This window comes from Oncorhynchus mykiss, chromosome 14 (genome assembly GCF_013265735.2).
Source record: "Oncorhynchus mykiss isolate Arlee chromosome 14, USDA_OmykA_1.1, whole genome shotgun sequence".
Classification (NCBI taxonomy): Eukaryota; Metazoa; Chordata; class Actinopteri; order Salmoniformes; family Salmonidae; genus Oncorhynchus; species Oncorhynchus mykiss.
The window spans coordinates 4,926,554-4,951,992 of NC_048578.1; the positions used below are offsets into that span (position 1 = coordinate 4,926,554).

General features: G+C 44.2%; 2 protein-coding genes across 5 annotated transcripts; one reads left to right on the forward strand and one right to left on the reverse strand.

Moving 5' to 3' along the window:
* Positions 1-3,926: 3,926 nt before the first annotated feature.
* On the reverse strand, positions 3,927-10,475 carry LOC110488595 (protein FAM53C). Of its 3 annotated transcripts, none has more exons than XM_036942723.1 (5): positions 10,090-10,475; positions 7,452-7,680; positions 7,296-7,356; positions 6,359-7,176; positions 3,927-5,317 (listed from the first exon to the last, which is right to left on the reverse strand). In XM_036942723.1, exons 2-5 carry the CDS (start codon positions 7,530-7,532, stop codon positions 5,075-5,077), a joined length of 1,203 nt encoding a protein of 400 aa, XP_036798618.1. In that variant the 5' UTR covers positions 7,533-7,680; positions 10,090-10,475; the 3' UTR covers positions 3,927-5,074. The 3 variants fall into 3 exon arrangements, with proteins under 3 accessions (XP_036798618.1, XP_036798617.1, XP_021416535.1); XM_036942722.1 differs by having other exon boundaries at positions 10,082-10,475; XM_021560860.2 differs by having other exon boundaries at positions 6,386-7,176; positions 10,082-10,458.
* Positions 10,476-10,749: 274 nt separating this feature from the next.
* On the forward strand, positions 10,750-24,798 carry phykpl (5-phosphohydroxy-L-lysine phospho-lyase). 2 transcript variants are annotated; one of them, XM_021560862.2, is made up of 13 exons: positions 10,750-10,927; positions 11,039-11,157; positions 20,361-20,520; positions 20,627-20,701; positions 20,801-20,888; positions 20,979-21,095; positions 21,267-21,349; positions 21,531-21,756; positions 21,878-22,032; positions 22,198-22,287; positions 22,491-22,621; positions 23,873-23,915; positions 24,228-24,798. In XM_021560862.2, the coding sequence occupies exons 1-13, from the start codon at positions 10,869-10,871 to the stop codon at positions 24,313-24,315; spliced, it is 1,434 nt and encodes a 477-aa protein (XP_021416537.1). In that variant the 5' UTR covers positions 10,750-10,868; the 3' UTR covers positions 24,316-24,798. The 2 variants fall into 2 exon arrangements, with proteins under 2 accessions (XP_021416537.1, XP_021416539.1); XM_021560864.2 differs by lacking the exons at positions 10,750-10,927; positions 11,039-11,157 and adding an exon at positions 20,118-20,213.
* The last annotated feature ends 641 nt before the right edge of the window (positions 24,799-25,439 follow it).

A 25,439-nucleotide genomic window follows, 5' to 3' on the forward strand; every position in this document is an offset into this window, starting at 1 on the left:
ACTTTTTGTAGAAATGTCCTCTGGTCTGATGAAACAATAATAGAACTGTTTGACCATAATTACCATTGTTATGTTTGGAGGGAAAAGGGGGAGGTTTGCAAGCCGAAGAACACCATCCCAACTGTGAAGCACGGGGGTGGCAGCATCATGTTGTGGAGGTGCTTTGCTGCAGGAGGGACTGGTGCACTTCACAAAATAGATGGCATCATGAGGTAGGAAAATGATGTGGATATATTGAAGCAACATCTCAAGACATCAGTCAAGAAGTTAAAGCTTGGTCACAAATGGGTCTCCCAAATAGACAATGACCCCAAGCATACTTGGGGTCATTGCTCAATCCTATAGAAAATATGTGGGCAGAACTGAAAAAGCGTGTGCGAGCAAGGAGGCCTACAAACCTGACTCAGTTACACCAGCTAATTTATTTTTGATTTAACCTTCATTTAACTAGGCAAGTCAGATTCTTATTTACAATGACAGCCTACCCCGGCCAAACCCTAACCCGGACAACTTGTACACCACCCTATGGGACTCCAAATCACAGCCAGTTGTGATACAGCCTGGAATCGAACCAGGGTCTATAGTGATGCCTCTAGCACTGAGATGCAGTGCCTTTGACCGCTGCGCCATTCGGGAGGCCAAAATGAACCTGATTTTAACATCTGCAAAATACTTATTTTTCAATGTCTGGAAAATATGCCTTTTCAATGTTCTCGAAATGTTCAATGTTCTCGAAAATCTGTATTTTAAACATACGGAAAATACCTTTACACCTTCCATTCAGAACCTAACGTCAACTTCTGGGAAATACGTATTTTACACGTCTTTTCAATGTCATTTTGCTTACTGGGACTATTCTAGTTTTGTGAGGGGCAGCATTTTTTGGTCTTGCGTATGGCGGCGGAATGGCACACACCCCCCATTCACCCCTCAACCCTCTCTACCTTTCACTCACTCAGCAACAGCCTGCACACTGCCTGATAGTCAGCCGCAGCAGTTCACAGTGAAATATATTAGAAGTAGCCCAAAAAACCGACACTCGCGACCAATCCGCGACATCGTTTTCAAAGTAGCCTAATTGTTGGAAAACTGCGGACATAGCAACACTGCACCCAATGACGTTCTCCATATTATGTGTTCAAGTTGATGATATATTGAAGAAACTATTACGATTCATCATGCAATGTTCTTTGCAGCTAATTCTATATTTTTTACTGGGTCTCTGATCTCTGTATAGTTATAGAATATAGAGCAATGCATTGTTATATTGTCTGTGTTTTACCTTCCTACATATCTTACAGGAATTAAATAACTTTATATCTCAATGATTTGTCCAACCTTTGGAAAGTTTAGATAACTCAGTGTTGACCGCCAGGTGACAGTATATAGTCAATAATGTCCCCTATCCTCTCAGGACTAAGGCAACATTTTCTCGAGTGGATGTTTTCATGTTGACATAATCTTGCAATCAAACATGTTGCATAAAGAAATCTTATAACATATACACCAATCTTTTTTTGGTCATCCCATTTGACTCCTATCAATATGCAAACCCAACACATCTTAAAGGGATAGTTCACCCAAATTATACTGTACAAAAATATAAATGCAACATGCAACAATTGTAACGATTTTACTAAGTTACAGTTCATATAAGGAAATCATTCAATTGAAATAATTTCATTAAGTCCTAATCTATGGATTTCACATGACTGGGCAGGGGCGCAGCCATGGGTGGGCCTGGGAGGGCATAGGCTCACCCACTGGGGTGCCAGTAAGAACATGTTTTTCCCCACAAAAGGGCTTTATTACAGACAGAAATACTCCTCATTTTCATCAGCTGTCTAGGTGGCTGGTCTCAGACGACCCCGCAGGTGAAGAAGCCACATGCGGAGGTCCTGGGGACCAGCGTGGTTACACATGGTCTGGGTTGAACATACTGCCAAATTCTTTAAAACGACGACATTGGAGGCGTATTATGGTAGACAAATTAACATTAAATGATCTGGCAACAGCTTTGGTGGATATTCCTGCAGTTAGAATGCCAATTGCACGCTCCCTCAAAACTTGAGACATCTGTGGCAATGTGTTGTGAAACATGGGATCAACACTTTATATGTTGCGTTTATATTTTTGTCCAGTGTACAAATTGGTTTCCTTACCCTGTAAGCATTACGGACAAGGTGTGACAGCAATCCACATTTTGGTTAGAAATGGGGAGTGTGCATTCTTCTCTTGATTCCGCTCTGTTCAGGTTTATTTGCCACAGGTCTGTGAATCTGTGCGTGACAGTAGGCTGTTTGAGATTGCGCAGATTGAATATGCACTGTTCCAAAATGTCACATTTGGGTTTGTATGGTCATGAAAAGTCATATGAATTTGTTTCAAACCTGTTTTTAATGTAATTCATGAAAGCACACTTTTAAATATGATCAACCAATAAAAACAACTACATATCAGCCATTATCGTTTTGAACCTTCAGTGTATGTCTGTGAAGCTGCCTTTTGTGCACCAGTGCCAGTGGCCCGTTGCCCGAGCAGCAGGTATACAATAATGACAGACTAACTAGATTGTCAATTCAAAACATAACTTGTAGCAGTTATCTCGCTAGTTAACTATAGCTAACTAAGCATGTGCATAGATCTCCCCTGAAAAATCCATATTTGAGCCTTATATATTAACACGTCTAGTTAGATACAGTGCATTGAAGTAGCCTACCTTATCCATTTCATCCATGATTTATTGAATGAGGGAATAACTTTATTAAAACCATAGTATTAACCACATTGTAGCCTAACAATCAGCTCCTCAACAGGACCTTGATAAGCACACTTGGGTGTTTCCGGGCTGGATCAAAAGCCAAGCATGCACACCCAGAAGCTCTCCAGTTGGAAGGTTGACCACATGTTGACAACATGTGACAAACAGTGCAGTTCTATGTGGGGGGCTAAGTGCCTTGATCAAGGGCACAATGGCATGGGATCAGACACAGCAGCTTTCCAGTGCCAATAATGCTTACTTGTTCATTCATGTAGGCTATAAGTCATGAAAAGTTGGTTAAAAGTCATGGAAAATGTGTCTAAACCATTAGCAGTGAATAATCAGAGGTCTCTATAGCTATAGCATAATGTCATTTGTGAATTTTGGTGAACGTAGTCTAATGGACCGACTTGGAAAGACAGCTCCTGCACTTATTCCATCCCAAGTCAAGCACGGCTTATGTTCAAATCATCTATAGGTTACTTTTTTTGAGCTTCAAAATACATTTTTAGATACTTGGATGATTTGGACATAATGCGTGAAATAAGCTAATATCGGTCCTATGACTAGAATGAGACTTGTGCCAGAAATGCTAAAATAATATCATTTGGAAGCTAAACCAAATATGGTGGATAAATAAGATATTGTTTATGTGGGGGTGGGGGCAATAAGTAGACCATTTCTATTTCAAATCTTCAATCGTTGATTAAGACAGGTGGGTTCACTCCCAAGTGTCGCATGTCATGAAGACACTCACCTGTCTCGATCAATGAGATAAGATCTGAAACAGACAATATGTAGGCAGACACACCATTTGATTACTTCATGGAGAACCAAAAATCATTTTAATAAATTCAAACAAACCCCCTGCAACTAGACACAGACATTTTAGAAGGGGCCAAATCGAGAATGAAGATAGTATCACCAAATCAAGGCTGGTCGAAAATTCTTTATGCTGCTACGCCAAACAGTACCTATCCAGTAATGGCTAATGGAGCATCACATTAGCCCGTTATCATTTGCTAGCTAAACCAAAGCATGGATTCCCGTTATACCTTGTCCATAGACTGCTTAGAGGGTAATGACACCAATATGTAATTTTATAATTTGGGTGAACTATTCATTTTAAAAAAATCTCCCATTGAAAGAAACACAGGACAAGGGGTTTCTTGCAAAATTATTCTCTAATAAACTTTATTTGTACACAAATTGTGTAAGAGGACAACTTCCATCTGAAAACGTACAATACAAATTTTCTCCGAAAGGCCACCAATCCTTTGCATCGCTACTGGTTTCTTCTCACACAAAATGGTTTCCACCTGACCACTGTACAGTACATTATTACATTGTGCCCTATAGGATCCAACTGCAGCATCGAGTCAATTATTCAAATCCTATTACAGTGCAAGTGTGATCTGTTCATTAGTGGGAAACAGAGAATGGAGCCCAAAGAAATAGAATGTAGAATCTAGATTCCATTTCTATGGGTGACCAAGGCGAAAACATCTGGATGTTATGAACAAAAAACGGCAACAGCTTATTTTTATAGTGAGCTTAAGGCATGATGAATGTACAATGTTGATTTCATCCAATGATGGATAAGTGGTTTGGAGAATGAAAGACTGCATTATTGTCCAAGAAGTATGGGGAAAGGAAGCAGTAAAGATCCATTTGCCAGCTGAGGAAAGCCCTCTTTGTTTCCCTTTACTGGTGTGGGTATTCCACAGGGCCAAAGCAAAAGCATCAGAAAGTAGTAGTAATAAACCCATGAAAACAGATGTGTGTGCAGGCTTCTGCTTGTGTAACAGTTTCAGAGGCCTTCGATGAGCAACGCAACTGACCATACTTTCAGAAATGTACAACGGCGACAGGAGTGTCCACAGAAATCTAACTGCATCATTTTTATAATGGTATTTAGTCGTACACCAACTATCCAGATTATTAAAAAGTGCCTATTTTGTACCTTCAGAATTCATAATTTCTTAGCCTTTATCTCCATTGGGTTTCTGGGTATACACATTTACCCATAGAGTATGTCACGCAGAATTACATTGTCCCAAAATGCTGAATAACACAAGGTTGTCAAAGTTACTCTAGCATTACAATAATGGTAATATTGATTCTTATTAGTCTACAGTCAGCCAGTGATATGAAGGGTCCCTGGTGTGGCCCCTAGGAAGGCAGCAGGTTCCTGAGGGCTCAGCCAGGGGTGTGCATTTGTTTATTTTACCTTCATTGAAAACATTTATATAAAGTGTGTGTTGTGGATATGATTATGAATATCAATCACACAGAGAGCACCAGGGACCTCTTTCAGTTCTCCTCAATGAGGTTCAAATCCAGTTCTGTGCAGTCTCTTTCAAACACACTCTGCTGTCCAGCCTCTAGCATACCCATATGTATTTTCTCTTCCTCCTCCTCACTTTCACTCAGCGGTCCAATGCTGGTTCTTCCCAGGAGGTCTGCAGGTGAAAAGGTTCCTCTGAAGTCCCCTAAAACAGGTTCCAGACCAATGCAAACGGCCGCTCCACACACCAGAGGCTCCCCACTGCGAATCTAAAACACAGGACATGGAAGAAAACAATAAATACAGCATCTTCATAGTGCAATTGTATTTATTTTTTTATATATATAATATATATATTTTTAAATCAGCTTTATATGAAACTAATAGGCATACAACTGCAACAGCTTTTAGTATTTTCCATGGTTATTCAAAATACCATGTGTGAGAACCTCAATGTCCACCTAAGGACGGTCTATGAAAATCATATGCAAATGTTTCAGACTGTCTGGACAAATGTTCTGGCTATTTCCTCATCCTGCACCGAGACCCCAGCCAGAGCTAACTTTGTGCAGTCCCTTTATCTTTTTACACCAGCAAGGCAGCCATTTCATAAACCACCACCCACCATCTTAAAACATGACAAGGACACACACAGCCAGCTGCAAAACCCAGCAGCAGCTTCAGTCACACCCCCAGGTCCAATGCCCAGAAGGCCATAAAAATGAACTGGGGGTGAGAGAAAATCGCAAAAGAGAAAGGAGAAGTGATGACATCACTCCTCAGAACAGGAAGTCAGTAGTGTTGCTCAAATCCAGTGGTTAAATATAGATGGCTGGGTGGTGGTGGATGTCCATAGGGGCAAGCAATTGGTCATGGTCATGCATCAACGAACGGACACAGGAATGCAAGGGTCAGCCCAAAAACACACATACACGCCGGGTCAGGGCAGTGAGGCTACATAGCCAGGCAGCACAGTCCCAACACCACACCCTGAACCCAAATCCAGACTGGTCTGGCTGGGACAGGAATGTGAGAGCAGTAGTTCTGTCTCATGAGGGGAGAGCGATTCAGAGAACCAGAGAGCCAGAGGCCCATTTCTCCTCGCTAATGATCCCAACATAAACACTCTGGTCTATGGGGAGAGGCAGGAGAGCTGGGGGGGGGGGGGGGCGCTTTAGGCCTCCAGCCACTCACAGGCAAATTAAGTTTGCTCTGACTAAAGGAGAACTATGAGCAATTTCTACTAAAATGGTGCATGCTATGCATTTTTGGCTCTATATATTGCATTTATCTTATTTAATAGGCCTTACAACTGATGTACATCCCATCCAGCACACCTGAGTCATCTTGCTGAAGTCAAGGCCGGGTCTGGTGTAGTTGGGGAGCGTGTCTGGGTCATGGCGTCGCTTCAGGCCGGGCTTACGTAGATCACAGGGCTGAGAGTGGCAGCGTGGGAGACGGAGGGGCAGGACACGCCTTGAGGACGATGGGGTACTACAGGCCGAGGAGGGAGTGGGGGAGGGGGCCGGGGCCTCCATCCCAATGTAGCGACTGGCTAGAGCTGGAGAGGGCTGGGGGGGCAGGATGTGCACAGGGGACAGGGAGAAGCGGCGCTGCTGCAGGGGCCGACAGGAACTCAGCGTGGCCGGGGAGGAGGAGCAGGAAGAGGGGAATAAGCCTGTGCAGCTCTCCCTGGGCGGGTCATAGTGGTCCCAGGAAACACTCCAAGGGATAGGGGAGTCTGGGGACAGGGCCAGGCTGAAGAAGGTGGGACTGGAGGAGGAGTGCAGGGAGGAGGTGAGGGAGGAGCTGGGGCCTCGGAGGGGTACGGAGCCAACTCCCATGCCGGCCACCCCCCCACCACTGTGGCAGCGGCGCTTGACGGGGGTCCAGATCTTGGAGGCGCTGGGGCGCCAGGGGGTGCGGTAGCGGGACAGGTCCTCAGGGACGGACAGGGAGCGACAGTGGCGTTTGGGGGGAGGAGGGGGCAGCGGCGGGGAGTTCTGTAGGGACATGTTTGTCGCAGAGGTGCTGGGGAGAGGGGTTCCTAGGGGGTCCAGGGAGGACAGGACAGAGGCGGCATCCTGCAGATGGGTCTTGGAGGATGGGAACATAGACCAACTGCTCTCTGTGGAAGTGAAACAAACCAAAAACATGACTCAATGTTGGCCCTTCCAAGTTAATGATTTAGCGGGAGCTTTGAATGAGACAACTTTATTAAAGTTTCAGGAATTAATGGATCCTTACCTGGAGTCAACCCATACCCGCGCCAACACACCGTGGGGCTAGAACCCACTTCAGGCAACGACTGAAACAAAGCAACGAAGATAAGGGATTTATAGCAATGGTAATTCCTCATAGAAGAGCTACAAAACAGCTAGTCTAATCACATGGCATGCTCACCACATTAAGAGAGAAAGCCCTGCGATAAGGGGGCTCCTCCAGATTCTGTCTGCGGAGCTGCTCTGTGATGAGCGTCACCATGGTGACACACTGATGCCAATGAGGAAGGGGTGGCGCTTGTCAGTCAGACTGCTGGGGAGGTTAGTGGTGTACCCTCCCCACCTCAACTGGTCAGACTGACCCTTCCAACCTCACTGAGATAATGTCATCAACAGCTTCATCATCTCATCTGAACAGGGAAAGAGTAAGCAGAGCATCCACATTTTAATGAGTTATTTTACCAGGGATTGGAATAGCACATCAATATTAGCATCATGGATACAGAATGATTGGGTGTGCAAGTCAATTTCCTGTTAATCCCACAGCTTTGCGTTGGGTAATACCAGGAATGTGCGTGTGTGCACGAATCATGAAGTGGCAGGATACTTACTGTACTTGGAATCTGTTCTCCCTCTTACAAGCATGCAACACTCACTTGCAGATATTTTGACACCGTTTTGTGAGAAGACCAAAAGGAGGAAGAGTGACCACCGCCCTAATGAGTGTTCTATAACTTTTATCTGGTAAGGCAGGAGACAGACTAGGACATAGGCTAGCTCCTGCCTCAGAGATGAAAGGTACGCAAAGTAACAGCAGAAGTGCAACCTCAAAAAGCGATGATGTTAAGAACACTAATCCGATACATTGCAGAAAACATTAATTTTCTTTGAGAATACAAACAAAATTATTTATTAGCTGCACAGATGTAGAGTTCAGGGCAATACCAAGGCACATTATAGTCAAGTGGGTCCAATTCAAAGTGAGTGCTAATAGTGTGGCCCTTGTAGAGGGCTGTGAGGAGAATGGAGGGGGAGGGAGAGCGAGGAGGAAAAGAGGGGGAGGATGGGGGAAGTGTGTGAAACAGAGGGGGATTGGGGCCATAGGCATGCCATGCCCACTCTGAGACAGACAAAAGGGGGAAGAGAAAGTGGAAAATGGGACTAGGACCTTAAAATGACCAAGGCACAGAGAAAACAAAATATGCATTAAAGGACCGGAGCACAACTAAGCACCATGCAGTGACAAGCAAAACAAGGTGCCAGTTAGTGTTGTTCGCCGACACATTCCACACCATGCATCCCCCCCCATGCAAATGCCAGAGTCAGTCAGCTTTAAAACAAACGTAACAGTTATTGAAACTAGACACACCCTATGGGAACACACTGATTCTCTGCTATACAATGTCCCACACCAAATAAGACCGGCCCAGATACAACACTTGACTAGTCATTGCAACCTTTGCACTGTTCTGTATAAATATTGTGCACAACGAAACCAAAAGTTATAAAACCAACAATTGATAAACCACTTCCAACTGCCTATGCAGTCATCCCAATGTGGGTGACAAGAGGTCTCTCTCATTTTGGGAACTATGGGGAGTTTCCACCACCTACTAGCCACTGTTGCTTTAAGTGCTTAGGCTTAGGGGGCTGTGTGGCCTACAGGGACTTGGTTTCCATGTGGCAAGTTAATTCTACAGCACATGAAAAACGCAACACTAAATACAACTCAAAAGCTGGTGGCATGGACGAGCCATTTGACAGATAAGCTAACTTAATAAGTTCCATGACTGGACTTAGTTTGTGGGAGAATCATCACTAACACATGTTACATGTCAAACAGTTACAAATGCTAGTGACTAAAACGTGAACGATAATGTTAATCATAAGAAGTTTGGTTTAAATGGCACACGTGTTCCACTCACTGATAAACCCATACAGTTAACCTAACCTCAAATGTTTCGAAAGACGTTAAAGCTTGCTTGCAACTTAGCAGGCAACTCATTTTGGAAGTTAACAAAGCAAAGTCTCAAATCAATAATAGGAGTGCTTGGTAAACCGAGATACTTGTAGTCAGCTCTGAGGTGTCCATCTTCTGATCTAGCTAGTTACCAGCTAGTAACTACTTACCTAGTAGTAGGCAAGCTAGCCTACTAACGCTACAAGAAAGTATGTGAGCTTGACCAATTGGATTGTTGCATGCTAATATGAATAGGCTAACTAGTAGCAATATGGCATGGTGCCCGTTAGCAAGCAACTTACAAATGTATGACATTACATTTGGTCATCATCCCAAATACGAAGCTTAGAGGCTAATGATAGCTACGAAAGCAATTAGCTAGTTACCGTTAGCCAGCAGCAATACGGTCTGTGTGGTGGGCCAACCAGGCAGCTGGCTAGTAATTAAACGTAACAGTTTGCAAGTTCTGACAAACTAGCCGGTCAGTCTTGACTAACAAATTGCAGTATCACCACAAGCATATCTAGCTACGCTAGCGGTTATTCATTTGGCCTACATTAGCTGTCCAGGTCAGATAACGTTAACTTGACAGCCACCTAGTTAGCTAGCAAGCCGACTCAAGTCTAGCTAACTTTAGCTAGCATGAACATTCAGCCCGTGGGAACTGACAGTCTGGCTTATCACTCCGCTAGCAATTATTAGCTAGTTTGCTATGTTGTCATGCTTACGCATCTAATTGTCAGCGTATCTGAATTAATTTACATATCGGTATAAGAAATGTAGCTTAAAATGACGTTGATTATTGACAGCAACACAAGACTGCTTCGTAGCTAGCTCGATGATTAATTTACCTGCCCACCTTGTCTCCTTAGCAACCGAAAGCAGCACGGGGTAGTTGATGGCCTTGCACTGAATATATAGCCATCGGAACAAACCATTAAAAAGGGGTGGTTGAAACGTCTAACATGCTTGTATCTTTATTATACAAAATATATTTATATCACAATCCATCTAGGAATTAACTATATATTGTCTCCGAAATTCAATGGAAATCTTAAACGTGAAAAACGCTTTGCTTTTTAATTCTTGAAAATCACCCCCCTATTGTTCTGAAAGTAGAACAAAACAGTAGACAGAAAGTATTCTAAAGAAAAACGCATCGAGTACTGTACAGCATTTTTCTGCGATAATAAGTCAGCAATGTGTCGGTTGGGTTGGTCTTTGCCACTACCACAGTTTTAATTAGTCCTTTTGAAAACGAATGTGCCCGGCGAGATTCCAGCTCTCTACAAAAACATGTTTTGAACTCTGGGTAGTGTAGTTTGTCAAATTTTCGTGACGATGAGGTGCTGTAAATTAATTACAAGTTTTTTCATGGGAAAGAAACACATAAAAAGACAGACACATCATTCGTTAAAAAAAATAAATGTATATATATATATATATATATATATATATATATATATATATATATATATATATATATATTATAATCCAGAATGCGCCCACGTCATTCAGACAGACGCATGCGCAGTTATGAAAATCCACGTGATTTCTTCAGAAAGTTGTTATGACGGAAAAGACAACTAGAAACTGGAGTTTAATTTAGTAATACAAACTAAGAGAAACGCAGTGAAAATGGCGTTGGAAATGTTCAGGAAAGAAGAGACTCTTGCAATGAGAAAGAAACTGATTGGGTATGTAACTGTGTTTGACTTGAAGAAACTCAAGTTGGCAGCAACAACGCTTGGCCCTGGTATGAAATTATGCACTGACATATAAAATGGTTTAAATTATGCCTCTCCTAGGCAGTCTTGCAGACTCTTCTATTCAGACGATCCCGTGAAGATAGTCAGAGCCAGAGGACAGTATTTGTATGACGAAAATGGCAAGCGGTACTTGGACTGTATCAGCAACGTTCAGCACGGTAAGAGACACATCTATAGAGCTCGCCAACTTGTAGTACAACAAATCGGAAATTATATACCTCAGGATCGTTCAGCCATTCCTATGTGCAAAATTAATGGGAAATGAATAGTTTTGGAATAAAGTTAAACGCCGAAAATAAAGTCTGAGGTTAACACCGCATCATAACCTGGTAATGACCACCTGACTACAATTTATTACCTATACTCTTAGAAAAATAGGTTCCTAAAGGGTTCTTCGGCTGTACTCTTCTTGGTTCTAGGGAGAAGGCTTGTTGGTTCCACGTATAACCCTTTTGGGTTCCATGTAGAACCGTGGAAATGGTCCTACTTACCTGAAACCAAAAAGGTTATCCTATGGGGACAGCCGAATAACCCTTTTAGGTTCTAGATAGCACCTTTGTTTCTAAGTTTACTGTAAAAAGTATTGCAGAGGATAAAGTAGGATATTGAAAACATTGTTCATTACATTTCTACTTGTTTCCATAGTCACCAATTAAAGTTAATCTGCAACATATTAGCGTAGTGGCCCTCTTCAAGAGTCGTGCGATGGGTCAGATCTGCAGTGAAGAGAATCGGTGCATCACAACTTTATACATTTGAGATTTTAAAAGACTAGAAAAGAAAAGGACTAGAAAAGGACATTCTTGGTGTAACTTTGTGGACTCAGCTATCTAAAAATATTTCCATGGTACTAGTTAAAACGATTTTGTGGCAATTATAGCTTAGAGATGTCTTCAAAAAAGAGCAACTTGCTCATGCACATACTTTGCGTCCTTCTCCACCACGGCGTTCAGGGGCATATTTAAAGCCTTTCCAGAAGGCCGGCAACACACCAAGCTCCTGATTTTTCTGTCTGTTCATGACACATACTGTAAGCATAAAAATAAAATAATGATTGACATAATGTGGGCATGCAGGACAGTACATAACACACAGAAAAATATATTTAACAGTCTGAATCTACTAAAAGTGGTAGCAAAGGCATGTTTGCTCCTCTGTTCCTTCATATTGAAGTGGGACATTACTTCATTGGTCATCAATCTGAAACATTTTAAGATTAAAGATAAGATAAGATAAAAAAAAATTAAGATAAAATTACACAGTAGTTGTATAATTACAATTTTTAACTCATCTCCAAATGATAAAGTTTTGCTTAATCCTAATACATGTTTAATATTCAAACAACTTTATATAAACACACCGCTCCATAATCCTGAGCACATTGTCCCAGACAAAGGTTCCGCCAATTGAAGACAGCTTGGCAGTCTTAAAAAAAGAATGCCAAATGCAACAATTCAAGTATGTTTAAAGAGACAAATCATTCCTGCAACAAACATTGTTAGAAATGGGTGCAATTGGCAAATCTAGCTACATGTTGAACTTCCATCCTATCAGGCCAGTGGCACAATGTATGAATTTATGGTTGGATCAGAATCGCCATTGTAACATTGTTAGAAATGGGTGTACAGTGCATTCGGGAAGTATTCAGACCCCTTGACTTTTTCCACATTTTGTTACATTACAGCCTTATTCTAAAATTGATTAAATAAACATTTTCCTCATCAATCTACACACAAATACCCCAAAATGACAAAGTGAAAACAGGTTTCTATAATTTTTTGCAAATGTATTGCAAGTAAAAACAGAAATACCTTATTTACATAAGTATTCAAACCCTTTGCTATGAGACTCAACATTGAGCTCAGATGCATCCTGTTTCCAGTGATCATCCTTGATGTTTCTACAACTTTATTGGGAGTCCACCTGTCGTAAATTCAATTGATTGGACAAGATTTGGAAAGGCACACACCTGTTTATATAAGGTCCCACAGTTGACAGTGTATATGTCAGAGCAAAAACCAAGCCATGGGGTCAAAGGAATTGTATGTAGAACTCAGATCTGGGGAAGGGTACCAAAACAATTCTACAGCAATGAAGGTTCCCAAGAACACAGTGGCCTCCATTATTCTTATATGGAAGAAGTTTGGAACCAACAAGACTCTTCCTATAGCTGGCCGCCCGGCCAAACTGAGCAATCGGGGGGAAAGGGCCTTGGTCAGGGAGGTGACCAAGAACCCAATGGTCACTCTGACAGAGCTCCAGAGTTCCTCTGTGGAGATGGGAGAGCCTTCCAGAAGGACAACCATCTCTGCAGCACTCTACCAATCAGGCCTTTATGGGACTGGGAGACTAGTCAGAATTGAGGGAAAGATGAACGGAACAAAGTACAAAGAGATCCTTGACGATAACCTGCTATAAAGTGCTCAGGACCTCAGACTGGGGCAAAGGTTCAACTTCCAATAGGATAATGACCCTGAGCACACAGCCAAGACAATGCAGAAGTGGCTTCAGAGCAAGTCTCTGAATGTCCTTGAGTGGCCCAACCAGAGCCCGAACTTGAACCCAATAGAACATCTCTGGAGAGTCCTGAAAATAGCTGTGCAGTAACACTCCCCATCCAACCTGACAGGGCATGAGAGGATCTGCAGAGAAGAATGGGAGAAACTCTGCAAATAAAGGTGTGCCAAGCTTGTAGCATCATACCCAAGAAGACTTGAGGCTGTAATCACTGCCTTTACTGAGTATAGGGTCTGAATACTTATGTAAATCTACTATTTGTTTTTTTCTTAATTTTAATAAAATGTAAACATTTTTATTTATTTATTTATTTTTTTAAACAGTGTTTGCTTTGTCATTATGGGGTAATGTGTGTAGATTGAGGGAGGAAAAAAATGGTTTAATCCATTTTAGAATAAGGCTGTAAGGTAACAAAATGTGGAACAAGTCAAGGTGTCTGAATACTTTCCGAATGCACTGTAATGTTTGAGTGAGCGAGGAGAATGAGCAAGAGAGAAATGTGAGAAACTATACATGACTCAGCAAGGGAGGTGTCTGTTGATCAGGACACAGGTTTTGCAACTGAAAAAAGGGGGGAGTTAAAATTGTATTTTATTTGCTTTACAAACATATGTTATTAGAAGCAGTGCTATTTCAATTGGATTTACTTACACTACACTCTTAGTAAAAAAAAGGTTCCAAAAGGGTTCTTTGGCTTTCCAAAGGGTTCTTCTGCTGTCCCCATAGGAGAACTCTGTTTGGTTCCAGTTAGAACCATTTTGCGTTTCAGGTATAACCTGTTTGCGTTCCATGTAGAACCCTCTGAGGAAAGTGTTCTACATGGAATCCAACAGTTCTATCTGGAACCAAAAAGTGTTCTTCAAAATGTTTTCCTATAGGGACAGCCGATGAACCGTTTTAGGTTCTAGATACCACCTATTTTTTCAAAAGTGTAAGATTAGGCAATCATGGGAAGCTGAATAGCATGTCTCTTGGGTAATCCAGTCTCAGTGAGACCTAATCCAGAGAAAAAAAGTATCAAACAGAAGACAAAATAACATCTAGCACACAACTTACTGTCAATGACTATGGGTTTAAGGAGGGGTGGTTCTGCTCTCTCCTTTCACTGGGATGTGGCAGAATAGGTCACTGGTAACTGTTGTAGACCCCATACATTAGGTCATTGACATGTTTCAGGAGCTGTAAAGACAAAGATGAATCATGATTCACCATTACCTAAGCTCTTCACTAAGTTAGACTTAGCCTAGCAAGTACATCGACCATGTTGCTCTTCAGCAATCTGGCAGTGAGGCAGATGGAGAGAGTGATAGACAACAAAACATAGGCTAATTCAATTTCTTAGTCAGCATGCTGGGTAACTTCAGTACTCCTTCCCTTTGTTCACTCCTCCATCCTTCCAAGCTAGAAGATTCCTGCAAAAAAAAAATAAAGAATTGAAAAGGCAGTTGAGAGATGTAACATTAGAATGAGTGTAGAGGGGGAGCAGGGATAGGCAAAATTAATTGTATTGTCAAATACAAAATACACAAAAATAGAAGGATCTCTGATGAATGGGCTCCCGAGTGACCCTGGTTCAAGCATGAGGCCGTGATCGGATTGGCTCAGCGTCGTCTGGTTTATGGGAGGGTTTGGCTGGGGTAAGTAAAAATAAGAATTTGTTCTTAACTGACTTGCTTAGTTAAATAAAAATGAATCAAGAAAATCTTCACAACCATATTGGGGGTACACATTTGAATAATTAAACTACCTTACTGTCCCACACAATCAATGTTTCCTATATGTATATTCATGTACCATCTCTCTCTCACACACACACACAGTCACACAGCTAGCATGACAAAATGTTGATATGACAACAATCTTTTCTATACGTGATTGTGATCACAATCATAATCCCCCCCTCTCTCATACACACACATTGCTAGCATGACAACTTTGACATGACAATGTTTTCTAAAGTTATTGTGATCATCTTTCTCACTCACACACACATTTGCTATTATTAACTGAACAGATATTCAAATGTCAATCTGTTTGCAAGCTAGCTACAACAAACACCTACAACAGGTAAAAATGAAGACTTACCATATCCATGAAGGATTAGTCAGAGAGCTAATGTTAGCTAGTTAAAATTAGCCCTGCTGAGTTAGTTAATTAGCAAGCTAGCTAATTATTCCTTGACGTTTTTCTCCCCAACAAAATGCCCCTTTACCTACAAAAGTTAAACAATAATGCAGGAGAACAGGGACTACCACTTAGCAGTAAAATCTTTTAAAAGTTTTTTTGTGTACATTTTTTAGAAACTGTTGTTGTTGACTGATGTGCTCATGCAAGCAGGCTGCCTGCACGCAGAGATCTATTACTGCGCGCGAGGCACAGATTCCCATCCAACTTTTAACTGAAACTGATATGCCTGCCTCCTTAGCTACTGAAATTTAAATTACTGCACGCATTATGTGAATTGCTTAAAGCCTTTAAGGAAAAATATAATAGCCATATTTTCAGGGTCAAATTCAGGTGCAATAATTTTAGACTAATTAGTTGTGGAAATAATTGCGATTAAAAGTAGGGTTTTATAAATCCTGGTGTGTAAGGGCGTTCGTCTGTAGGAGGAAGAGAAGCGGACCAAAGCGCAGCGTGGTGGTTATTCATGTTTTAATAAATCCCTACACATGAACAAACTAACAAAAACAAGAAATGTGCAAACGCAAAACAGTCCTATCCTGTGACAACAAACACAGTGACAGGAACAATCACCCACAAACACACAGTGAAACCCAGGCTACCTAAGTATGATTCTCAATCAGAGACAACTAATGACACCTGCCTCTGATTGAGAACCATACTAGGCCGAAACATAGAAATACCCAAATCATAGAAAAACAAACATAGACTGCCCACCCAACTCACGCCCTGACCATACTAACTACATACAAAACAAAGGAAATAGAGGTCAGAACGTGACAGTACCCCCCCCCAAAGGTGCGGACTCCGGCCGCAAAACCTTGACCTATAGGGGAGGGTCTGGGTGGGCGTCTGTCCGCGGTGGCGGCTCTGGCGCGGGACGCGGACCCCACTTCACCATTGTCTTAGTCCGCCTTATTGTCCGCCTCCGTGGCCTTCTCACCATGGCCACCCCTCTCAATGACCCCACTGGACAGAGGGGCTGCTTGGGACAGAGGGGCAGCTCGGGACAGAGGTGAAACAGCTGCTCGGGACAGAGGGACAACTGCTCGGGACAGAGGAGCAGCTGCTCGGGACAGAGGGGCGGCAGCAGCTCGGGACAGAGGGGCGGCAGCAGCTCGGGACAGAGGGGCGATAGCAGCTCGGGACAGAGGGGCGATAGCTGCTCGGGACAGAGGGGCGATAGCTGCTCGGGACAGAGGGGCGGCAGCAGCTCGGGACAGAGGGGCGACAGCTGCTCTGGACAGAGGGGCAGCTGCTCGGGCGGCCCCTGGCTGACTGACGGCACTGGCGGCCCCTGGCTGACTGGCGGCACTGGCGGCCCCTGGCTGACTGGCGGCCCCTGGCTGACTGGCGGCACTGGCGGCCCCTGGCTGACTGGCGGCACTGGCGGCCCCTGGCTGACTGGCGGCACTGGCGGCCCCTGGCAGACGGGCGGCACTGGCGGCCCCTGGCAGACGGGCGGCACTGGCGGCCCCTGGCAGACGGGCGGCACTGGCGGCCCCTGGCAGACGGGCGGCACTGGCGGCCCCTGGCAGACGGGCGGCACTGGCGGCCCCTGGCAGACGGGCGGCACTGGCGGCCCCTGGCAGACGGGCGGCACTGGCGGCTCCTGGCAGACGGGCGGCACTGGCGGCGCTGGGCAGACGGGCGGCGTTGGCGGCGCTGGGCAGACGGGAAGCTCAGCTGGCGCTGGGCAGACGGGAAGCTCCGGCAACGCTGGAGAAAAGGAAGGCCCTGGTAGCGCCGGACAGGCGGGAGGCTCCGGCAGAGGCGCCGGACAGGCGGGAGGCTCCGGCAGAGGCGCCGGACAGGCGGGAGGCTCCGGCAGAGGCGCCGGACAGGCGGGAGGCTCCGGCAGAGGCGCCGGACAGGCGGGAGGCTCCGGCAGTGGCGCCGGAGAGGCGGGAGGCTCCGGCAGCGGCGCCGGACAGGCGGGAGGCTCCGGCAGAGGCGCCGGACAGGCGGGAGGCTCCGGCAGAGGCGCCGGACAGGCGGGAGGCTCCGGCAGCGGCGCCGGGCAGGCGGGAGGCTCCGGCAGAGGCGCCGGACAGGCGGGAGGCTCCGGCAGAGGCGCCGGGCAGGCGGGAGGCTCCGGCAGCGCTGGAGAGGAGGAAGGCTCTGGTAGCGCCGGAGAGGCGGGAGACTCCGGCAGCGCTGGAGAGGAAGGCTCTGGACGGATGGGCCGGAGAGACAGCCTGGTACGGGGAGCTGCCACCGGAGGGCTGGGGTGTGGAGGTGGTGAAGGATAGACCGGGCCGTGCAGGCGCACTGGAGCTCTTGAGCACCGAGCCTGCCCAACCTTACCCGGTTGAATGGTCCCGGTCGCCCTGCCAGTGCGGCGAGGTGGAATAGCCCGCACTGGGCTATGCAGGCGAACCGGGGACACCGTGCGCAAGGCTGGTGCCATGTAAGCCGGCCCAAGGAGACGCACTGGAGACCAGATGCGTAGAGCCGGCTTCATGGCACTTGGCTCGATGCCCACTCTAGCCCGGCCGATACGCGGAGCTGGAATGTACCGCACCGGGCTGTGCACCCGCACTGGGGACACCGTGCGCTCCACAGCATAACACGGTGCCTGCCCGGTCTCTCTAGCCCCCCGGTAACCACAGGAAGTTGGCTCAGGTCCCCTACCTGGCGTAGCCATACTCCCTGTTAGCCCCCCCCCAAGAAATTTTTGGGGCTGACTCCCGGGCTTCCATCCGCTACGCCGTGCTGCCTCCTCATATCTGCGCCTCTCAGCTTTCGCCGCCTCCAGTTCTTCCTTGGGGCGGCGATATTCTCCGGGCTGAGCCCAGGGTCCTTTACCGTCCAGTTCTTCCTCCCATGTCCATTTCTCCAGGTGGTGCAGCCTCTCCCACTGCAGCTGCTGCTGCTCCTGCTGCTGCTGCCTCTGTTGCCTCTCCTGTGGCTCCTGTCTGTTAACACGCTGCTTGGTCCGTTGGTGGTGGGTGATTCTGTAAGGGCGTTCGTCTGTAGGAGGAAGAGAAGCGGACCAAAGCGCAGCGTGGTGGTTATTCATGTTTTAATAAATCCCTACACATGAACAAACTAACAAAAACAAGAAATGTGCAAACGCAAAACAGTCCTATCCTGTGACAACAAACACAGTGACAGGAACAATCACCCACAAACACACAGTGAAACCCAGGCTACCTAAGTATGATTCTCAATCAGAGACAACTAATGACACCTGCCTCTGATTGAGAACCATACTAGGCCGAAACATAGAAATACCCAAATCATAGAAAAACAAACATAGACTGCCCACCCAACTCACGCCCTGACCATACTAACTACATACAAAACAAAGGAAATAGAGGTCAGAACGTGACATGGTGAATTGTAGTATGCTTTTGAAATAAAAGACAGGCCTATGTTTTATTTCTTAAATAAATAGTTAGTCATAATAGAACTTCCAAATAGAATTCAGAGAACAGAAGAAAAATGTGCAGCACAATAAACAGTACAATTAGCTAACGCAAATAAAAAATTACCATTAGAAGACAACACACACAGCAAGCTACCAGATATCATTAATTAAACAGCCATTATTTCACAGTACTGCCATTTTACTGCATTTCAACAGCAGTGCATTTTTGTATGGGTATCCTGTATTATTGTGCATGTTTATCGCCTAGACCAAATATTGTGCATATACACTTTTCAATTGGGTGGACTGTAACTATGAAAAACACTGCCATAGCCAGGCGTAAAAAACAAAAGCATGTATAGATTCTCTAAATTAGAGACCATCTCAAATGTTTGCTTTAATGACCTACCAACTTTCATGACTTGGGGGTGAAATAGATCACATTTCTTATTTTTGTAAAATTGGCATTTCAACACCTGCCAAATAAAAACCTTAAATGGCCCTGCTCCTGAAAAAGTTAATTGGGCCGGATAAGCTGAATTGGACTCGGCCTGGATAGCATTATCCGGAGCCCAGAGTAATATTATTCAACCCGGTCTGAATCATGCAAACCCTGCTGAAAAAGAACATTAACTTTTAATAACTGTAATAATTGTAATGCTTCTAGTGTCTTATATTCAATGGGTGCATGGCCCACAAACACTATGCCCATGTTTATATAGATTGATGGCTTTTCATTGAGTAGCATATAGATAACTGGTCAGTATTTCAATCAGATCTCAACCAACATAATACTTTTTTTTGTTCATATGTCAAAAATACATCTTAATCTGGTTGTGATCTGGTTATAAGACGTTCCGACAAGATTTCAACTAGTAAAAGCCGTCTTTATCACGTTGTATGCCCTCTGGGTAAATGCTTCAAAATTCACCAAAAGTGACCTGATGATCTAATAGAACAAAACGTTTAAGATTTCCTAAGCCTGTATTTACCACAGACCTTATTTTCGGCATTTATCCAACAACTCCATACTTTTTCCCATAGGCTTTGTTCAACAAACCATGGTGGAGTTAGTGCCTACAAAAAGATGCCATTACTGTTGCTCTCTATTGGTGACATTATTTTAATGCATCTGATTTGGTGAGTAATATTTTGTGAGGGCAAAGGTCACAGTCCAAAGCCCTTTGAACATTACAGTAGTACCACAATATAATCAACAAAGTACCTCCTAGTGGTAATTGTATGTAACGAAACGTTGGGAACGTTGGATTGTTGTTGCACCTACAGTGGGTCACTGTCATCCCAGCATCACACAAGCAGCCACGACGCAGATGGAGCTTCTGAATGCCAATTCGCGCTTCCTTCACGACAATATAGTTCAGTATGCCGACCGCCTCGCTGCCACTCTGCCCGACAAGCTGCGTGTCTTCTATTTTGTCAACTCAGGGTAAGACACCATGTCCCACAACCTATGACTTCCTCCTGAAACACAGCCCCAATGACATCCACGTAAGATATAGGAAGAATAATGTAATATGTATGTCTCCCAACAGCTCAGAGGCCAATGATCTGGCACTACGCTTGGCCCACCAGTACACCCAACATGAAGACGTCATTGTGCTTGACCAGTAAGGTTTCTCAAATCACACAAAAACTACTACTAATCTCAGTGGATTTCTTCTCTAAAATGTACTTCTTCCTCTTTTCCCCCTCTTCCTCCATACTAGTGCATATCATGGGCACCTGACTTCGCTCATCGATATCAGTCCATACAAGTTCCAGAAGCTGACAGGACAGAAAGAGTGGGTTCACGTGGTGTGTAAGAGGATAGATATGGCATGCCTCTATTTTTTTGCATGTGCTACAAAAAGCTAAAATTGTAATTTTCCTGTTTAACCCTTACAGGCACCCATACCAGACATCTATAGAGGTATATTCAGAGAGGACCATCCCAACCCAGCCCAGGCATATGCAGATACTGTGAAGGATGTGATAGACAAGGTGCACCAAAAAGGTCGCAAGGTACAGTAAATACAATAGGTTTTGCATGGAGAAGGAAAGTTTGAAAATAGTCTCAATTTGGACACAGAGCGGGGTGTAATGCTGATTAGTGTAGTAACAGTGTAATAACAATGTTCAGTATTGTACTAATTCTATGGATCTAATAACTCAAAACTGACTTGCAACCTACAGGTTTCTGCATTTTTTTCTGAGTCCTTGCCCAGTGTTGGAGGCCAAATCCTCTTGCCCAAGGGATACTCAACTAAAGTAGCAGAGTAGGTACTGCCTCTGAGCATAAAATATTAGTGCACTATTATACTGTCCCATTTTCTTATCGGTGAAGAAAAGGACGAAGAGCCAAATCCTCATTTGAGTTTGGATTGAGGCCATTATGATAGTAAAAGCTATTGCTTTTATCTTTGACATGTGACAGTGAGTGTTGGTATCTCTCGACAGATACGTGCGCTCTGCAGGGGGAGTGTTTGTGGCAGACGAGGTGCAAACAGGTTTTGGGCGTGTGGGGAGCCATTTCTGGGCCTTCCAGCTGCAGGGTGATGATTTTAGCCCTGACATAGTGACTATGGGCAAGCCGATGGGCAACGGACATCCCCTGTCATGTGTAGCAACCACAGCGGAGATCGCTGGGGCCTTCACAGCCAACGGAGTGGAGTACTTCAATACAGTGAGAAACTGGTGGCTATTACAACCTATATTCTGCCTATTAAATCATGTTAGCCGTGCACAAAAGTTCGTTAGGAGTCTCATCCCTAATCATGGTTTGTGGTTCTCCTGTGACTGTGCAGTTTGGCGGTAACCCAGTGTCGTGTGCCATCGGCCTGGCTGTCCTGGACGTGATTGAGAAGGAGGACCTGAGGGGGAACTCCTCAAGAGTAGGAGGACACCTATTGGACCGGCTGAGACAGCTACAGACCAAACATCCAATCATTGGAGATGTCCGGTAGGGTGCCTACGACGTGGATTATGTGAAGGGAATGTCTCTATAATAACTACTCACATATGACATTGCAGTCAACCTCATACTCTCTAGTCTACAGCATGATCCATTCGGAGATACTGGCTGAAGACAGTATACAATACCTGGCTTTGTGTTTACTCTTGGCAGTGGAGTGGGGCTGTTTGTGGGCTTGGAGATGGTCACCGACAAAGAACAGAGGACCCCAGCTACAGACGCAGCAGCGCAAGTTGTCAGAAGGTATGGGGTCAGACTGGTCATTCACTGCTGCGAGGCCTTGTGAAGAAACAACTATACAATCATATCAAAGTGTGTCAGTGTTTGCTGCAGTCACAATTCGGTGAAGAGTTATCACTATTCTTATTTTGGTATAAATCTTTGCATTATTTTTTAGAAGAGAACCTTTAAGCAGAAATATTATTTGGTCTCGTCTCCCATTCCAGACTGAAAGAGGAGTATATCTGTGTCAGTACAGACGGCCCCTGGGAGAACATTGTCAAGTTTAAACCTCCCATGTGCTTCAGTATGGAGGATGCAGACTTGGTGGCAGACAGGATACACCACATTCTCACAGGTGACTGGAACACTTACCCTATAGCCCTGACTTATTACAATACATTTACACAGTTCTATAGTATACATTTATTATACTTAAAAGGAAAGGTTCACCCATTTTGAATATTATATTGTTTTTGTGCGTCTGTGAGTGATGTCCTATCGATTCCCTGGGTCATTTCATGTTTATCTGAGTTATTGGCATTCAAGCAGGCAGAAATCCGTCCTGTATGACGTAACACTGTGATAAAGTCTCTCACTGGAAGTTCATAGGAATACGACTTTTGGATCGCAAAAACGTCTATCATACATGTCACATTTCAATACTGTCCAATGTCTTCTGTCAAGTGAGCCATTGATTATATTTTTTGCCATATTCCTACCTCGAGAAATATGTTATTTAACAGAGCCTAGCAAATTTTCCTATTTGTCTGCCTCTTTAGTCCGGGGTGCATTGCATAGTGCAGTTGCCAGAGATATTATAGAAAGGAGATAGGAATCCAATGAAAGAACGTTTAACACCCAACCCAACAGACTGTCGCTGCAAATGTTAGAACTCCACTCTGTTTTTTTTTTTTTATCTAACCTTTAACTATGCAAGTCAGTTAAGAATTAATTCTTATTTACAATGACGGCTTACCCCGGCCAAACCCTAACGACGCTGGGCCAATTGTGCGCCGCCCTATGGGACTCCCAATCATGGCCGATTGTGATACAGCCTGGAATCGAACCTGGGTCTGTAGTGACACCTCTAGTTTGAGATGCAGTCGATTTTACAGCTAACTAGCTACTTTACATGCTGATATTGTCTTTGGTATTGTGGGTAGCTACGTTTGCTATGTAGCTAGCTAGCCCATAGAGAGCATTGCATTGTGGATTTTGTAGTCGACTGGAGCTGCAAAAGATTTCCACATCGATTTTCCATGTTGCTGCCAACCTTATTATAACACCAAAAATTAAACATTTGTTCACAAAAAAATATTGTTCTCACAGTGATATTTAACACTGTAAATGAAAAGAATGAGTGACTTTGGGTGGATTTTTCCTTTAAGGAGACAAGAACACCCAGTCTTTTTAACCCAACTTAGACTCTACCACTGCAGTGTTTGCGGAACTGAAGGTTCAGGGAGCCTGCACCGACCCGATTCGTATATCTGCCGACTTCTGAACTGGGCCAATGGCAATTACACAACAGTCTTAACAGATCCATACAACACATCACCTAAGCAGGTGTGTAGGACCTGTTGACAATTCTACTTTTCCTTTTCAGACATGGAGCGCAGTCATCAAAAACTGGACAGTGAAGATTTAAGGTTTGTATAAACCTGTAGAAAGATTTAATTGCATCAGACAGTAAGAATTGGTCACAATCAGAAGGAGTCAGAGGTAGTGTTGTTGATAGTGTGATGTGCTCCTCCAGGAGATTTCACTAACCGTTAAAAGTGCATTTCTCAGACATTGGATTTCATAGGGCAGAGCATTGAGGCCCGTATCAACAAATCTCAGAGTAGAAGTGCTTATCTAGGATCTGTCCATAGAAAAGGCTACACTGATCCAATATTAGCATTCCTACTTTGAGGCGTTTTGTGGATACGGTCCTAGAACTTGCATCTTTCGCTTTTCAGACTAACTGGAGTCATCTTGGAGGAAGACAAGGGAAGGAATGCAGAAGTATTCAACACAACCAATCTCACAGATCCATACCACAATTAAGGATAATTTTTTTTTTTAAATCATTAAGATTACACTACTAGATCTAACAGCACAAGAATGGTTTGTGACAATTCATGAAGTGGAATTAGTGACTGCTTTTGATTCTGCATGAGGGACATAAGAGAAGCAGTGACATATGCAACAGAAAGGCAATCGATTTGTACTATAACACAATGTACATATGAATTTATCCTCCTCGCATTTATACTTCCCTGTGGAAATACAGTGCATTCGGAAAGTATTCAGACCCTTTGACTTTTTCCACATTTTGTTACGTAACAGCCTTATTCGACAATGGATGAAATCCTCAATCTACATACAATACCCAATTTTGATAATTTAAAGAAAATTAAAAAACAAATACATTATTTACATAAGTATTCATACCCTTTGCTATGAGACTCGAAATTGAGCTTATGTGCATCCTGTTTCCATGAATAAACCTTGAGATGTTTCTACAACTTGGAGTCCACCTGTGGTAAATTAAATTGATTGGACATGATTTGGAAATGCACACACCTGTCTACACAGTTGACAGTGCATGTCAGAGCAAAAACCAAGCCATGAGGTCAAAGGAATTGTCTGTAGAGCTCCGAGACAGGATTGTGTCGAGGCACAGATCTGCGGAAGGGTACCAAGACATTTCTGCAGCATTGAAGGTCCCCAAGAACACAGTGGCCTCCATCATTCTTAAATGGAAGAAGTTTGGAACCACCAAGACTCTTCCTAGAGCTAGCCTCATGGAGGTGACCAAGAACCCATTAGTCACTCTGAAAGAGCACCATCCCTACAGTGAAGGTGGTGGCAGCATCATGCTGTGGCGATGTTTTTCAGCGGTAGGGATTGGGAAACTAGTCAGGATCGAGGGAAAGATGAATGGTGCAAAGTACAGAGAGATATTTGATGAAAACCTGCGCCAGAGCGCTCAGGACCTCAGACTTGGGCGAAAGTTAACCTTTCAACAGGACAACAACCCTAAGCACACAGCCAAGACAACACAGGAGTGGCTTCGGGACAAGTCTCTGAATGTCCTTGAGTGGCCCAGCCAGAGCCCGGACTTGAACCCATTCAAGCATCCCAGGAAATAGCTGTGCAGCGGCGCTCCCCATCTAATCGGACAGAGC

Coding starts and splice junctions, on each gene's coding strand:
- LOC110488595 (XM_036942723.1), bottom strand. CDS start 7,532: ATGGTGACGCTCATCACAGAGCAGCTCCGCAGACAGAATCTGGAGGAG. Junction 7,357..7,451: donor GGGCTTTCTCTCTTAATGTG/GTGAGCATGCCA, acceptor GCTTTGTTTCAG/TCGTTGCCTGAAGTGGGTTC. Junction 5,318..6,358: donor GGATGGGATGTACATCAGTT/GTAAGGCCTATT, acceptor CCTGTGTTTTAG/ATTCGCAGTGGGGAGCCTCT.
- phykpl (XM_021560862.2), top strand. CDS start 10,869: ATGGCGTTGGAAATGTTCAGGAAAGAAGAGACTCTTGCAATGAGAAAG. Junction 10,928..11,038: donor ATGAGAAAGAAACTGATTGG/GTATGTAACTGT, acceptor TGCCTCTCCTAG/GCAGTCTTGCAGACTCTTCT. Junction 20,521..20,626: donor TTCTATTTTGTCAACTCAGG/GTAAGACACCAT, acceptor GTCTCCCAACAG/CTCAGAGGCCAATGATCTGG.